This window comes from Triticum urartu, chromosome 7, assembly GCF_003073215.2.
Source record: "Triticum urartu cultivar G1812 chromosome 7, Tu2.1, whole genome shotgun sequence".
Lineage (NCBI taxonomy): Eukaryota > Viridiplantae > Streptophyta > Magnoliopsida > Poales > Poaceae > Triticum > Triticum urartu.
This window is the reverse complement of record NC_053028.1, coordinates 212,881,108-212,898,734: the sequence shown is the minus strand read 5'-3', so window position 1 is coordinate 212,898,734 and position 17,627 is coordinate 212,881,108. Positions and strand designations below refer to the sequence as shown.

At 45.9% G+C, this 17,627-nt stretch overlaps 2 protein-coding genes across 3 annotated transcripts; one reads left to right on the top strand and one right to left on the bottom strand.

The window, feature by feature from the left end:
- The first annotated feature begins 1,959 nt into the window (after positions 1–1,959).
- Positions 1,960–7,775, top strand: LOC125522393 (alpha-mannosidase 2). Its single transcript, XM_048687453.1, has 4 exons — positions 1,960–2,668; positions 2,755–2,904; positions 3,837–3,869; positions 4,460–7,775. Exons 1-4 carry the CDS (start codon positions 2,069–2,071, stop codon positions 7,211–7,213), a joined length of 3,537 nt encoding a protein of 1,178 aa, XP_048543410.1. The 5' UTR covers positions 1,960–2,068; the 3' UTR covers positions 7,214–7,775.
- A 4,845-nt stretch (positions 7,776–12,620) lies between these two features.
- On the bottom strand, positions 12,621–17,230 carry LOC125522394 (TORTIFOLIA1-like protein 5). Of its 2 annotated transcripts, none has more exons than XM_048687454.1 (5): positions 16,214–17,230; positions 16,000–16,123; positions 15,120–15,688; positions 13,431–13,816; positions 12,621–13,071 (listed from the first exon to the last, which is right to left on the bottom strand). In XM_048687454.1, the coding sequence occupies exons 1-5, from the start codon at positions 17,006–17,008 to the stop codon at positions 13,062–13,064; spliced, it is 1,884 nt and encodes a 627-aa protein (XP_048543411.1). In that variant the 5' UTR covers positions 17,009–17,230; the 3' UTR covers positions 12,621–13,061. The 2 variants fall into 2 exon arrangements, with proteins under 2 accessions (XP_048543411.1, XP_048543412.1); XM_048687455.1 differs by having other exon boundaries at positions 13,427–13,816; positions 16,214–17,229.
- Positions 17,231–17,627: the final 397 nt, after the last annotated feature.

The following is a 17,627-nucleotide window of genomic DNA, read 5'->3' as shown; positions in this document are numbered from 1 at the left end:
CGTGAAGACGTTCGACTACATCAACCACGTTAACCTCACACTTCCGTTTTTGGTCTACGAGGGTACGTGGACACACTCTCTCCCTCTCGTTGATATGCATCTCCTAGATAGATCTTGCGTGATCGTAGGATTTTTTTTGAAATTGAAGCTACGTTCACAAACAAGCTTATCTATGAATATTATTTGAATCTTTGAATTCTTATATGCTTGATTTGATATCTTTGTAATTCTCTTCGAACTAACGGTTTAGTTTGGCCAACTAGATTGGTTTTTCTTGCAATAGAAGAAGTGCTTAACTTTGGGCTCAATCTTGCGGTGTCCTTTCCCAGTGACAGTAGGGGAAGTAAGGCATGTATTGATTGTTGCCATCGAGGATAAAAAGATGGGGTTTATATCATATTGCTTGAATTTATTCCTCTACATCATGTCATCTTACTTAATGTGTTACTATGTTCTTCATAAGCTTAATACTCTAAATGCAGGTAGGAGTCGGTCGATGTGTGGGGTAATAGTAGTAGATGCAGAATCGTTTCAGTCTACTTGACATGGGCGCGATGCATATATTTGTTAATCATTGTCTTAGATATCGTCATAACTTTGCGCCTTTCTATTAATTGCTCGACAGTAATTTGTTCACCCGCCATATTATTTGATATCTTAAAAGAAGCCTCTATGAAACCTATGGCCCCCGGGTCTATTTCCATCATATAAGTTTCCGATCTACTATTTTCCATCGTATTAGTTTCCAATCTACTATTTTGTAATCTTTTACTTTCTGATTTATAAACCAACCCCCCCCCCCCCAAAATATTTACTTTATCTTTTGTTTAGTTTTATCTATCTTTATTAGATCTCACTTTTGTAAGTGATCGTGAAGGGATTGACAACCCCTTTATCGCGTTGGATGCAAGTTGTTTGATTATTTGTGCAGATATTAATGATTTGAGCGTTGTCTTCTACTGGATTGATACTTTGATTCTCTAACTGAGAGAAATACTTATCTTGGTGCATCACCATTTCCTCTTCAAGGAAAAAGCAACGCAAACTTAAGAAGTAGCACGGTGCGACACTGCGGGTTGGCAGACGGGCTGTAGTAGTCTGTGAAGTAGAGGGGGCTCGCCATTGCTGCGACGAAGCATCGCGGGGGGCCACCGAAGCTGCAATGAAGCGTAGTGGCGCCGACGGTGCGGTGGTGTAGGCCAGCCGGCGGGCTGCAGCAACCGGTGAAGTAGAGGGGGAAATCCAGAGTTGCAGCAAAGTGTGCAGGGTTGTAATAAAACGCCGCCGGAGCTGCAACCTGCCGGAGTTGCATTGAAGCGCCACCGGCGTTGAAGCTTCGCCGACGCTGCAATGGAGTGCTGCCGGGATGCTTGGGCTCTGCGGGCGCTGCCATGGAACTGCTCATGTTGGTGCTGCCATGGGGATTCGGCTTGCCTGCTCCCTCCCCATGCTCCCATTCGTGCTCCCACTTCATCATACGACTGTCTTTTTTCCTTTCTAATCTAATCATCTCCTTCCCTGATTTTAAAAGGGTGGAACCGAGTCTTATTTTGTTCCAATCAAATCAAGTCACGTACACGAAAGCACAGATGGGAGGATGCGCAGGGAGCAGGCAAGTCTCGTCCCTGCCATGGGAGCTGCCCGATCCGGCTGGGAGCGTTTGATTGGACGGCTCAGGGGGCAGTTTATTCTGGCTAAAATCATCCACCGGTAACATCGCCCATATAATTTGCTTGTTTAATGAAGTCAATAAAGATACTACTCCGCGCAACACATTTCCTTCCGTCGCCCACCGATCCACAATTCCTTTCCTGCCGTGACTTGCAAAATCCGCCACCAAACACCGAGCCAACAAACCCGCAGACGGAGGGGCCACCTGTCAGTGACAGAAGCTCCACGAGGGGGCCCCAACGCTCTGCTGCGCACCAACGAAGCACCCAGAAATATCACCGGGCCGGAGGAAAACCAATCGAAACGACCCCCGCCGCGACCCCGGGCGCGAGGTCAGTTCACTCGCCATTTCCTCTCCTCCCACCGCCGCACCAGCAGCGCCTCCCCGCCGGCGGCGATGCACCTCTTCTCCGGCGGCGGCGGCCGCACCGGCGCGCTCCTCCCGACCACCTCCAAGCCGAAGGCGCACCACCACCGCGCCAAGGTAGCCCCCGCCTCCACCCGCCGCCGCGGCCCCCACCCCGCCTCCGCCTCCTCCTCCTCCTCCTCCCGCCGCGTCCTCCAGCTCGCCGCCGCCTTCTTCTTCTTCCTCTTCCTCTTCGCCTTCCTCCGCCTAGGCTTCCCCTCCTCCCCGTCCGCCGCGCCGTCCCCCGCCCGCCCCCGCGCCCGCCTCACCCGCAGGCCGGCCTTCCGCCGCGACTCCGTGGCGGCGGAGGCCGCCGCGGCCGCCGTCGCCGCCAGGGCCGGCCGCGAGGCGCCCGTCGACATCACCACCAAGGACCTCTACGACCGGATCCAGTTCGACGACGTGGACGGCGGCGCGTGGAAGCAGGGGTGGGAGGTCACCTACAAGGGCGACGAGTGGGACGCCGAGAAGCTCAAGGTCTTCGTCGCGCCCCACTCCCACAACGACCCCGGCTGGATCCACACCGTCGAGGAGTACTACGACCGCCAGTCGCGCCACATCCTCGACACCATCATCGAATCCCTCTCCAAGGTTCGTCCAGATCTCCGTGCCCATGCGAGACGCGGTTTCATGGCCCAGGCTTGTTTTCTGACGGCCAATTTTGCCCCGTCGTGCAGGATCCCCGCAGGAAGTTCATATGGGAGGAGATGTCGTACCTGGAGAGGTGGTGGCGTGACGCCCCGCGGAAGAAGCAGGAGGAGTTTGCCAAGCTCGTGCACGACGGACAGCTCGAGATTGTCAGTGGCGGCTGGGTCATGAACGATGAGGTCAGATGAGCAAATTCTCATGGTTTATTAAGGGTTTTACGAGTATAGCATAATTTCTGTTCCTTGTATTGTTTATTTCTGTCATGGATGTTGCTGTTTGGGGCTAGGTTATGCATGGAATGGACTTCTATTTCATTTTACCTAACTTGCTCGTTTGATGCTTACCAATCATTTTGGGCATATTATGTTCGATCGTTGTTGTCTATACTGGACTGCTTGCATCTACCTGCCCACTTCATGATCTGGAAACTTAAAAATTCAATGAGTATGTGTGCGAATGATGTATCCATGTCATATACCGGTCGGTCTAAGAGTACATGTTCTTGGTGCACATGGAGAGGAGATTCAGCATTTAACAGCATGGCTAAAGGATCACAAACAGCATTCGCATGTTTCATATGTTTGCCTTCAATACTTTAGTTCTGCTGTGACCTTTCTTGTGTGTCAGTTAGTCATTGTTTAATAACATAAAACTTCTGAGTGCACATGAAGAGGAGATTCAACATTTAACATTATGGCTAAAGGATCACAAACAGAATTCACATATGTTTGCCTGCAATAGTTTAGTTCTGCTGCGAGCTCTTTTGTGTCAGTCAGTCATTGTTTAATAACATAAAACCTCTGAGTAGAGCATTGTGAAAACTATGTCTCTTTGTTGTCCCTCGAGAATAATAATCTAAATGACCGGATTTAGTACTATATAAGTGGAGCATTTGATGATTAATCTGTTACTGGTATTTTGCTGATTTTTATTTATGGATAAACCTTGTAGGCCTTTTACTTATTGCGCTTTGAATTTATTGAATTCTGTATGTTGGTTTAATCCTGTCTTCAGACATGACAAGTTTACTCATCAGAACTTTGATTTTGCCATATAATCTATTTCTTTCTAAATAGAAGGTACTTATATTTCCGTCATTTCTTAAATGCAGGCAAACTCCCACTATTTTGCCATCATAGAGCAGGCAAGTATACTCGAATCATATTTATATATTTGGTATTATGTTTCAGATTTCCCTAGTGCTAAATATGCCATGTTATGACCTTCAATTGTACCTCATGCATGAATTAAGCGTGTTCTTTTCCTACTTGTATATCTCGCCGCACAGAAACAATATGAGAAAGAATGAACTGTACATATTGGGAAAACACCTCAGTAGGGACAGTCTTTTATTGAATGCGTTTTCATGCTATTTAACCATGCTGTTTTTGCTCATGCAAAAAAATGGACTCAGATATTGCTTTCTGCTATACATTGCGACAAAATGATATTAAAACTACACTCATTAGTTTGGAAATAGACTATGAATCGTCTTCTGCTCCCTACCACATTGTTTCTTTGAACCTTTAAGTCAATCAGCTATTTCTAGTCTGAATCAAGCCACATGTTATTTGCACTCAAACATGATGTTTAGAATTTATGAGAGTTGATCTAATCTTTCACCAACCTGGGATCTAGACTAAATAGCTAGTGCCGGTTATTACTATAATATGGGTTGGAATAATTATCTATTGCAATCTAATATGACGATCTTCCTAATTTTCTTTACCTCAGATGATGGAGGGGAACATGTGGCTCAATGATACCATTGGAGTTATTCCCAAGAATTCTTGGTCCATTGACCCATTTGGCTATTCATCTACCATGGCTTATCTACTGAGGAGAATGGGTTTCCATAACATGTTGATCCAGCGAACACACTATGAGCTGAAAAAGGAGCTTGCGAGGAAACAGAATCTTGAATATTTGTGGAGGCAGAACTGGGATATCGAAGAAACGACAGACATATTTGTTCATATGATGCCCTTCTATTCTTATGACATACCACACACCTGTGGACCAGAACCAGCTATCTGCTGTCAGTTTGACTTTGCTCGAATGCGTGGTTTCAGCTATGAGTCTTGCCCATGGAGATATGATCCAGTTGAAACAGATTCAAACAATGTGCAAGAGAGAGCAACGAAACTTCTAGATCAATACAGGAAAAAGTCAACCCTGTACAGAACAAATACACTTCTCATTCCTTTGGGAGATGATTTCCGGTATGTTAATACCGAGGAAGCAGAAGCACAATTTCGCAATTATGAGAAGCTTTTTGATTACATCAATTCTAATCCCCATCTGAATGCTGAAGTCAAATTTGGAACCCTGGAGGATTACTTCTCTACACTGAGAGATGAAGCTGAAAAGATAAACTATACACGCCCTGGTGAAGTTGGTTCTGTTGAGCTGCAAGGTTTTCCAACACTTTCAGGGGACTTCTTTACATATGCTGATAGAAATCAGGATTACTGGAGTGGTTACTATGTATCAAGGCCATTCTTCAAAGCAGTTGACCGCGTTCTAGAGCAGACACTCCGTGCCTCAGAGATTCTGAGTTCATTTGTTCTTGGATACTGTCAGAAATTTCAGTGTGCAAAACTTCCCATCAGTTTCTCTCACAAACTAACAGCAGCAAGGAGGAATTTGGCACTTTTTCAGCATCATGATGGGGTAACTGGCACAGCTAAGGATCATGTCGTAGTGGACTATGGGACTCGAATGCACACTTCTTTGCAAGATTTGCAGCTATTTATGTCAAGGGCAGTCGAAGTGCTTTTGGGAGATGTCCATGATAGATCTGATCCTACAATTTTATCACATTTTGAGCCGGTGCAGGAACGATCAAAGTATGATGTTCAACCTGTGCATAGGGTTCTCAACCCTCATGAAGGGAAGACACATTCTGTTGTCTTTTTTAACCCATTAGAGCAAACAAGGGATGAGATTGTTATGATTGTGGTAAGCAATCCTGATGTATCTGTTCTCAATTCAACTGGGTCCTGTTTGAAATGTCAAATTTCCCCTGAGTGGCAGTATGCCAGTGGTGAGAAGTTTTCTACTGGCCGGCACCGTCTGTATTGGAGAGCTTCTGTTCCTGCACTGGGTTTGGAGACTTACTATGTGGCCGTGGGCCAGGACTGTGAAAAGGCTACTCCTGCTGTGGTGAAAACATTCACCGCTTCCCAAGAATTTTCTTGCCCTGAACCATATCATTGTTCAAATCTTGAAGGTAAAACTGTGGAGATGAAGAATTCTTATCATACTCTTTCTTTTGATGTAAGTCGTGGCCTCCTCCAGACAGTCACTCGTCACAAACATGGGGAGAAAACTGAGATAGGCGAAGAAATTGCCATGTACAGCAGTCGTGGAAGTGGGGCATACTTGTTCAAACCTATTGGGGAAGCAAGGCCAATTGTTAAGGAAGGAGGATATTTCATCCTAACTGAAGGGCCATTGGTTCAAGAAGCCCATTCCCTTCCAAAGACAGAGTGGGATAAGTCACCTCTCTCACATAGCACACGCATTTATAGTTGCGGGGACTCTATACAGGATATGCTGGTTGAGAAGGAATACCATGTTGAACTTGTCGGTCGTGTATTTGATGACAGGGAGCTAATTGTCAGATACAAGACAGATATTGACAACCAGAGAGTGTTCTATTCTGATCTGAATGGCTTTCAGATGAGTCGGAGGCAGACATATGATAAGATCCCCTTGCAGGGCAATTATTACCCAATGCCATCACTTGCCTTCTTACAGGATTCACTTGGCAACCGGTTTTCAGTACACTCCAAGCAATCATTAGGAGCAGCAAGCTTGAAAAAAGGATGGATGGAGATTATGTTGGATCGTAGGCTGGTTCGGGACGATGGCCGTGGTTTGGGGCAGGGGGTAATGGACAACCGTCCCATGAATGTAATCTTCCATCTCCTCATGGAGTCTAATGTGTCTGCTTTGCCTAAATCTCACAATTCAATTACTCTTCAACCATCACTCCTTTCCCACCGTGTGGGGGCGCACCTGAACTACCCAATGCATGCTTTTGTGAGCAAAAACCTTCATGAAAAATCCTTTAAGCTTCCTCAACAGACATTTACTCCATTGGCTACTTCTTTGCCCTGTGATATACATGTTGTCAACTTGAAGGTCCCTCAGCCTCTAAGGTTTGCTCATACGGAAGCAGTTGAGCCAAGATTTGCCATTCTGTTGCAGAGAAGGGGCTGGGATGCATCATACTGCAAAAGGGGTGGGTTACAGTGTACAAATATCGGGGAAGAGGCTGTAAATCTATTTGACATGTTCAAAGATCTATCGGTTTTAAATGTGAAGGCAACCTCTCTGAACCTCTTAAATGATGACCCTGAAATGCTAGGGTATCTCGAGCAAATTGGCGATGTAGCTCAGGAGGGTAATGTTCTCATCTCACCAATGGAAATTCAGGCATACAAGTTAGACCTACAGCCACCATCATCACCAGAAGAATAGTATGTCGAAACTGTACGTTTGCGCTGCTTTGCCACTAATTGGAGAAGGATCTACTTGGAGTAGTTGGTAGTTGCATCTTGATTATGCTGGAACACCTGCTCTTCCACATGCATGTGTTCATCTAGTTGACATACAGTGAGTGATTGAAGTTGATCGTCGAAAAATTCCTCTGAGCAGCCTGAGAATTGTGGTTCAGTTATTTGACTGCTGCCTTTCATTTAACCTGCAAGGGTGCATATACTTCATTTTCTCCTTGATGATTACTGCTTAGCAAATTGGAAGTTTGAGGCAAGTCGGAGCGAGTTATTGGAGTAGCTTCGATATATACGTGCGGTCACCTCCACTTTTATTCCAGCCTTTTGCGCTCACTGCCGTGGCATGTTATTTTGGCTAATGATATCATGATAGGAACCTATATGAACACAAGTTTTTGTATATATCTTTTTTGCATCCGAGTTTTGTAGCGACATCACAGAACCTTGTGGACAAGATCTGGGACAGTTTAGGTACATGATTCCTGTTATATGACTGCTTTCACATATGCACATTCTGCCTGTGCACATTTTGAAGATGGTTGAAAGGCAGGCCCAGGTCCTGCCTGTGCCTGGGGGCTTTGAATTTCGCGTTTGGTACTGAATACTGATACTGGGACGTGGGCGGCTGTGTTTTAGGATTTGTAGATCTGTTTCTTCCCTAGCGTTGCTGTATGCTGGAAAACATTATCAGGGCTTTCAGGTTTTTTATTGCCGAGCAGCGCTGTACGCTGTTGGTCAGCTTTTATAGTTTTATCTAGTACTCCATCCATCCGTTTATATTTTTTCTAGAGATTTCAATATGTGTTACATACAGACATATTTTAGTGTAGGTTCACTCATTTTGCACGTATTTTAAAGTGTAGATTCACGCACTTTACTTCATATACAGTCCACATTGAAATCTCTAAAAAGACATTTAGGAAAAAAAGACATTTAGGAAAGGAGAACGGAGGAAATAATATGTATGTGTTCATCTAAAAGAACATGGAGTATGTGCGTGCAACGGACTGCGCTGTCTTTGTGCCTATGACATGTGTGCCCAACAGCGGCTGGCCCACATGTCAGGGATCGAAAGGGCGTGCAACACGATGTAGTCCCTCCGTAAAAAAAAAGAGCTCTACGGAGGGAGTACAGTTTCTTGCAAATTTTTTGCCACTCACGTAGTAACCACTCAAACAAGCAGAACCAAGAGTTAGCAGCATAACAGATCTCTACTACTATTAAACAAGCAAACATATTCATCGCTAAACGCACCCAGCCTAATCTACACATAACATCCCTGATCAATTATAGCCTCACGATCCAAATTACTTGATTTCATCTAGCCATCCAGATTACACTAACCGCCAGCCAAGAGTGCGTTTAGCGATTTTAGAGTGCGGACGAAAACTCTGCCGTCCCGCTACGACGCGCGGCCGCGACCCAACTATCACGCACGAAAAAAGGAGGCCGCGACCCAACTATCACGCACGAAAAAAGGAAAGAGATCACAATCGGATCACCTCATCCTCAACCGGGCGCTGCACCTCCGGCTTGCCATCGCATGCCCTCCCAGTGGCATGATCCTCCTCGCCAGTTTTCGTCTTTGCCATCGAGAAGTGTTCAAGGGGGGCGACGGCGGTGGACAGCAGCGGCGCAATGGCGGACAGCAGCGCATGTGCGGCACACAGCGTTAGCGGCCGTAGGGCCACAACAGGCGAGTAGGTGGTGCGGCTGAGGGCAGGAGAAGGGAGGCCGGGCAGCGCCGAAGGCGGAGCTTGGCCACGAGCATGGCGCGCAGAGGCTGTTGCTGCTGCTAGCCCCATGTTGGCAGCCCCGTGCTAGCGCCCTGCAGCCGCATCACCGAGCAGCAACCCCGCCGCCACACCCCCGCACGAGCGCAGCGTCACCGCATCGCCAAGCCACAGCCCCGCCATACTTGACCGGAGGTCGCCGATGCCTTCCGCAACTTTTGGGTCAACACCCAGATTGGACACCTCCTTTTTAGCTTCTTGTTGTGTTTGGTTAACATGTTTCTATGAAATTGTAGATTTCAGTAAGGTTCTGCTGTGTGTTCACATTAATTCAGAAATTGTATATATGTATCAATCGACTGCATCCGATGTTGTGCTTCTCATGTTCCCTTGAAAAGATTGCTGGATGGAAAGAAGGTTTTGCTTTCAGGATTTCTGGTGTGTGTACGACCCTGTAAATAACTCTCTTTCATCTCATGCAGCAGCAGAGGCTTAGAGGAAGGCGATGCAGCGTGGATACACATGGGATGCTGCAGATTGTAGTCCTTTTAGTTTGTTGATAATTTCTCTGACATAGATTGTAAGTTATATATTAGAAATAGATTTTAATTTGTGTATGGTGTGGATTCCAAAACTAAACTGCTTCTACTGAAAAGCTCCCTTGTACTAGAGTTTTCCTAAAGCTAATGGAATTCCCTTGTACATACATTTGCATGATGACTATTTTTTCAAGATACATTTAACAAAGAGGAGGAGCTCAGGGAGCTGAGTGTGAAAGGATAAAGGAGTCAGAAAGGAAAAATCATATGTTAGCTTAATTAATTCTTTCTAATCAGTATGCTTTTCATATTGCTGTTTATTGAACTAATATAGTTTGCTTTTGATTAAGGATCTTGACATGGCACCTAGCTGTTTATAATTTTCTGTAGCTTTTGTTGATCTTCTCCTTGTTCGGCTTAAATTTCTCATTGTTTTTCCTATTCCTTTGCAGGAACATGAACCTGATGATGACCCATAATTGGATGTATGTAAGAGGTACATGTGTTAGCTCATAAGCATATCAGAAGACAATCATGATGTTTATAATTATTCAGTTATATTTTTTATCCATGCCTCAACAATCGACGAAATTAAGCGATAGGATGAACATTCAGACTTTCTTGATGATTGGGATTCTAGGAAGACCATTACATACTCGACCAGCCCACCTGCCATCGTGAGACAAGCTAAAAGTGAAGCAACATAAAAATGGTTAGCCTTCCCAAAGGCGAATTTCTGCACAACATTCTGGGAAATCACCTATTTGTATCCATACATTTTCACCTTCACTATAAGTGGAAAGGTTTGCTATATTTATTTAACTACAATTCAAAACATTTAAGTACTTCACTATATGTTAATGCTACTCAAACTCCATTATTTATAATCAAAATATGTTTACGTCTACTTTGTTGTCTGCCTGATGGCCTTTTTCTGAGAGTTTTCTAATTTTCTTGGTGGTGGAGTGATACTTTTTTCTTCGCCTGTAATCCCGGCGTCCTCCTCGCATCATTCTGCCGTCACTGACCATCATTATTCAGCCGTAATCCAGTTGTCCTCCTCGCATCACCCTGCTGTTCCCCTGGCTGATTGCCTGGAGATGCCATCCAAGCGCGCGTGGCTGAAAAAGTGCTTCATCATGGTCAGGCGCAGGTAGATGACAACAAGCAGCACAACGATGAGCAGCTCGACAGAGGAGTACGATGTAACGCTCGTCATAGGGAATCAGGAAGGTACAGTGATGGGTACTTTATCTTCCTTGGTCATCACTTTTTTCAAACTATCTTCGCCACAGAATGATTCTTGATAGCAGTACCTCCCATTTATGTTTTCTATTCAGCATAATCATATCCAACTGTGTTGTATATTCTTTTCTCCATATGAGGGCCTGCTGCGTGACCAATTCATTTCTCCCTTCTATCTGATTGCCAGTCTGGTGATGACTTTCTAATAATTTGTACGTATGTCTTTTTGGACTGGTCATTAGTTTCTGAAATTAAGGTACTGTGACTTGGGAGGAATATATGTGTATGCACTGTTGTTACATTGCAGGAGAGTGAACTGTGATCATTTCCTATTGTGTATTCTCTGTTCTACATAATCAGATTTTCCTTTAGCATCTTAAAGATATTTCTCCACTTCTTTCTTATAACTTTGTTTGCAGCCTGATTATATGTTATATGTGCTCTCCCATTAATGTCTCAAGCCTATTAATTCATAAATTAATTGTTCCTGATTTTCTGCGGGCTCCCCTGATCACCGTATTTACTGGGAAGGTTGGCACAAGACAATCTTAGTTTGGGCTAGATGCAACAATAGGTCTCTGCATTTTAACCGTGTTTTGGCTGTTCATTTTGAAGTGCAGTACAAATGTCTTGTTTCATATTTCTCCAATAGCTTAATAATCTTTAGAGGTTCCGTACTTAACTCTTGCATTTTGGTTACTGTAGAGAAGTATGTTGATATGATCAAGGATGTTATCATTGACCCAGTGAAAATGATCCAAACTGTACTTCAATATGCAGCAAGGTACAAATTCAGTTCTCTAACCATGTACTCCCTCCGTCCGGAATTACTTGTCGCTAAAATGGATAAAAATGGATGTATCTAGAACTAGAATACATCTAGGTACATCCATTTCTCCGACAAGTATTTACGGACGGAGGGAGTACTTTTTTGAGGACAATGCTGCATTGTGTCTGCACTTTTTTGTGTGCATAGAATATAATGCATGTCCCATATGAGTGGTTCAAAGAAATACAAGCATAGTTTGAGGTAAACTGGCCAGAAAACTAAGATTACTTTTAAGTAAGGATAGAGCCATGAATTACATGATTGCTTTTCAAAACACAACATCAAATGTAGTTGAGCACACCGCTTCGGTTGGTGGAAGTTTTGAACTTTGTATTCATAATAACCCATGTATATGTTTACTAACGGTAACTATTTCATCTGATGGTACTGCTATTGTGTCACAAAGAACAAGTACTCTGATGATGCCAAGAAGCATAATGTCGCAAGAACTTTTATGTCACTGTTTTCTGTTCAATGTATTTCATCAGCAGGTGAGAGAGCCTGCTGAAACTTTATTTTATTTCATCTTTTTTAACAGTAGAAACAGCTTGCTTTGCGTATGATCAAACCTTCAAACTGATTAGGTTCCATATCATAAACAAAGCAGATGTAGCTGGTTCTACTTTTGTTGAATTATTATGGTTACAAGGATCAACATATGTATTTTTTTGATTTAATGTTTTGTTTCTGCCCCTTTTTCGACCCATTCTCAAAGGTGTGTTGCCGTCGAAGGCGAAGACTAGATGTTCTGCTCTTGTGTCTGAACAATCTTAGTTGGCAGCAAGTTTTTTCTTAACAGTGTTCAGTAAACCTGCCCATGTTGTATATAAAATATATACAATTCCATTAAATTTTCTTCTATGTTTTTTGTCAAAATACATCAGCTCATGGTCACTGAATAAACTGATGTTGACTATTGTTAGGGCAGGTGAAGATGCAAATATCTTTTCACATAATGATCATAAGTCGAGACGTGCGTTGCATGTGCATGCTTACTAGTAAAGGAAAAAGAAAGAAGCACAGGCGAAGGGACAGCACTGTTGGATCTTTTGCTTTCATGATCTCAGCGAGAGCATACTCAAGAACATTTGTTCAATGCGCATCTCGCGAAGATAGAAACTGCCGTATCCAAACTATGTACATAGACAGTGCAAGATACATGCATAGCTCAAGACCTGCAGGGGCCGTCTCAGGGCCGGAGGTATAATACAAACGGCGCCCACCTGGCGGTGGGGCTGTGGGGGTCTTCATGCTTTAGAGCCCAGGGGCTCTGTTCCGCAGAAATCTGAATCGTCGAACCAACTCGCAAAAGAAAACTCCATAAATTCATGTACAAACTCAGCTTTGAATTCTGGAGAAAACAAGAAAAGGCCTCCTAGAATGTGATGAAGTGACATTGTTTCAGATGCTTCGCCCGCCTTGTAGATGCAGGTGGTTCAGGCTTCAGATGGAGCATTTTTGTCGCGCCTAACGCGTCCTGCGTAAAATGGACACCATGGAAATACATCAATTGCCAGGTGGCTGGATAAGAAAGGATAGCGTTATAACCAGAAATTCGATAATAAATGTGGGGCCGGCGCGAAAAGGAAGCGTCGCCATAATTGAAAGGGAATTCTGTGAAGATGCATTGCATGATGTGGGTATGGTACCATGAATTTGGAAATTCTGTGAAGATGCATTGCATGATGTGGGTATGGCACCATGAATTTTGACTACTCTGATATGCTAAAGTCAGGTTTCAAGGTGTCATCGGCACATCTGGTTGGCCTACCAACCGTATCTACTCGTGTGGACTTGCAAAGAGTGAGGTGAATTCGCGTCGATCGACTTACCTACCTCGCCTTGTATTGGGCTGAATTCTGCCTCCTGCCTTCCTGAGCAACCAACGTGCTCCTTACGTATGAAGTGTTTGGCTCTGCTAATGGGTTGGTCACAAACCCACCCTGAACTCCAAACTTCTGCCTCTCCCACTTAGAAGAAGCTCTGCTCTCCTCGGAGTGGTTTGCTAGGTCGGAGACGGGGTACCTTGAAGTGTATCTACCGCCTTCATTTTTTCTCCAGAATTTTGGGCTCGGGATGCAGCAGTTCATGTCAGGTTCGCTGCTTGGCATCCTTCCTGAAGAGGCGGCCAGATCACGCGAGATCTCGTCCAGTGCCATTTCCAGACCGTTCACCCTTGTCTCCAACGAACGTATCCCATTCTGGGAGCTCCCCATAAATTTCTGATGAACAAAGACAAGAGAGAAATAAATATTGGATAATTTTTCAGCAAGCATGGACACGGTGTACATTTGCAAAATGATGGATATAAATCGGCAGCAAAAGAAAAAAACATGCTGCTCTATACTATGTGAACTGTGACTATAACATTGGATGGTGACTGCAAATGCAGGAACAAAGTACAAAAAACTACCCCCACTGTAAACAAATGTAAGACGTTTTAGGTCACTATTGTTTACGGAGGGAGTATTAGTGGGTTATATGAAAAATAACATAAGACCGTAAGTTTCAACAGCTGCTGATTAAGACATTGTCATATAGCCACTAAATGGCATGTACCTGTCTGTCCAGGTTGTCCCCATACCATGCCACTGCTCATTTTGATGTGTCATTGGGTTAGTGCCATCAAGACACATTGAATGGATGCATGGTTCGTACCAATAATCATTGGTCAATGCCACGCACCACGACCAAATGTTGAAAACCCGGGAATGCATGAGTTCCCCCAATGTTTATGTTGTTCAGAAGTATACAATCAACTCTTCTTTTTGTACTAATGATTTTCTCATTTGCACATGTACAATTACCATCAAATGTGTCTTGAGTTTGATGTGAAATTCAAGATTCAAACTCCCATCCCATCCTCTGTTAACTGTGATGCCCTTCAACAACTAATGAAGAAATTTAGTGGGCTAAGATGGTACATCTAACTACATTTACATTTATTTACTTTCATTTTCTTTATCAAGTTAAGGCCTAATTCTCGAGTTTATCCAATGCAGACACCGGAGATGCATCCTTCTAGTCCAGTAGTGAGGCAGTTGCACAAATCCAAACAATTAAAAGTTTCATCGGGTTCTAAAGAGATATCATAGAAACAATTACTACTGTATAGTTGTAAAATGTTTTTTTAAGCTCCGCTCTCCAGCATTTAGTCATTCCACAGAAGCATATCCGAATGCAAACCGCAACTAGAAAGGCCAGGATTATATCAATGTATGTTACAGCACAACGATGTGTTGAAGAGTTTACAGTACTGCTTGCATGACGAAGCTCGAATCCGTGAAAAATAGCGATCTAAACAAGTAATAACCTTTCAAAAATCTCCAATGTGATTGCTTGCATATTGCGAGAATTTTTTTTAATCAGAGAAATATGTTTGTGAGAACTAACTATTAGTCCTCGAAAAAAAAGAACTAACTATTATAGATATACAAAAGATTACAAACCTGAGCGATATAAAATTAAGCTACTCTATATGAATTCTTGATCACGAATGATCATGGAACAGAAGGAGAAATTTACCTGGAGGAGGTCGAGCAAGTTTGTCTGCTGATTCTCTATCTGAACAAGCTGCATCCTGATCTTGGACAGGTCTTCATCTTTGTGAACCAACTGAAGCTCCTCAGAGGAGTGGTCTGACTGAACCTCCTCCAGCCCATCATCCTCAACCTCGGTGCTCTCTTCCGAGTCACCATCCCCGTTAAACGGAACAACTCTAGACCCCGACTTGCGCCCGGCCACCTTATTGTACCCTTTCTCACCACTCTTCTGGAACAGCATCTTCCGTGCTTCAAGCCTTGCTCTAACATTGCCCTCTTTCAGAAGCTTCTCCCCGGTCACCGTCCTGATCGGGGTGGCGTCTGCTGCAACGGCAACGTCGACCTTATAGTCACATTTCTTGGCTTGGTCCACGCCGCCGCCGCAGCCGCGTGAAGGCGGCGAGCTCTTCTTGCTTCTGATGGAAGGACTGGTCCTTCGGTTACTGACTGACGGCGGTGACCTGCTTGCCGGCAGCATGTTCCTCTTTGTAACTGACTGGACGGAATTGGAGCCTAGGGAATCAGCCGGGTATCGACCGTCACTTGCACTATCTGTTTGATTACAAAACAAAATAGTGTCAAAACTCATATGCCAGGAAACCCAATTGGAGTATGCATATGTAATAGTACAATGCATACATATATTTAAATGGAACATTTTTGAATTTCCTCTTGTCATATAGTACCAGGAAAGAACAGTTCTCCTGCCTGGTGTCTCACCAAAACCCACTCCACTTGTGTCTTTTTACCAGGCAAGTTCATATTAATATACTAGTCCAAAGTCCAAACAATAGAGAACAATTTACTCAAATTTTGAAAAGAACACTAGAGACTACACTGCAGGCCAAGAAAAGGCACATCACCTGCTAGAGAAGGAGATCTGGTCTGGGCCGGCGACGCGCCGGAGGAGCACACATCCTCCTCCGCATCCGGGATCTCTCTCCACGCCTCGATCATTCGGTTCATGGACTCCCGCACAATCTTCACCTGCATTGTCAAGAAAAACATAGAAATGTCAACAAGGAAGAAGCAGATCCACGAGCAGAAGATCTCGACGGTGTTATACGAGGGGCCGACCTTGTCGAATCTCTTGGCCTCGAAGACGGCAATGCAGGAGGGCTTGTGGGCGGCAAGGTCGTCGCCGTGCTCCAGGGCCAGCAGCGCGAGCGCCTCGGCGGCGGCCTTCCTGGCGGCCCAGTCATCCCCGGCGAGCGCGTCGCGGAGACACGGCACCGCGGTGGCGGCGCCCTCGCCGTCGGTGGCCGCCGAGGCGGCGCCGATGAGGGAGATGAGCGCCGGCTTGGCCTTGAAGGCGGCGCTGCGGAGGAGCTTGAGGAGGCGCGGGAGGAGCGCGAGGAGGTAGTCGGCGAGGTCGGCGGTGGGGGCGGATGCCTCGACGGCGGCCGCCGCCGCGAGCGCGGCAGCGAGCTGCGCGCACTGGTCCTGCTCGTGGAGCACGGCGTCGGCGAGCGGGCCGAGCGCCGCGGGGGCCGCGGGGGGCGCGGCGGCGCCGGCGATGGCGCGCGCGGCGTCGACGAGCGCGGCGCGCACGGAGGAGTCCGGGTCGCGCACCCGGCGCAGCGCGGCGGCGACGAGCCTGGGCACGAGCGGCGCCACGGCGTCGCGCGGGTGCGCGGCGACGAGGAGCGCCAGCAGGCGCAGCGAGTGGCGCCGCAGCGGCGCCTTGTCCGTGGCCCGGGTGTCGGAGACGGCGGCGAGGAAGACGGGGAGCTCGTCGGCGTCCAGCCCGCGCGCGATCGCGTCCAGCTCGTTGGCGGCCATGGCCTCCGTGTCCCGGTCGGACAGGCGGTGCAGGCAGCGGTTCACCCGCTGCTTCATTGGCTCGCCCCCCGCCCTCGGCGCCGGCCCCATGGCTCGCGGCCTCGCCTGCCCACTGTAGCTTCGCGTCCGCGCCTGCACAAGGAGGGGGGAAGATGAGGAGGGGGAGGAGCGGCGGGTGGGAGGGAGCCGAGCCGGTGGACTCGGCGGAGACGGAGGGTGGTGGCGGCGAGGGGTTGGGTGGGGAGGGGAGAGGTGGCGTCGCGGGTACTAATAGCGAGGAGGTGGCGGGTGAGAAAAGGGGAGATGGAGAGGGTGGAGAGATCTTGGTGTGGACTGCGCATTCATTTATGTCTTCTTTGGGATTTTTTCCTTTTATTATCTTTTGATTTGAAAAAAATGGTGATGTTTTTTTTTTGTATCTTTGCATCTTGTGGTGCTAGGTGGTGTTTTCTTGGCTCTAGATGGATCATCCAAGCTTTGGTTGGTGTCTCTGGTGCTGCCAACAAGTGATGGGTTTTTGTGCATAGGAGACCACTTATTTCGTTACAAGTTGCTATTCTTAGAAGAAGAAGAAGAAACTAGAGTAACATATTTCTTTTATCTCAGACAAGCAAGTGTAGGACATATAGGCTATCTGGGAAAATACCAAGGTGGTGTAATTGTACAACATATCGGCGAACGGAGGCAATGTGTATAATGAAGGCGCCAC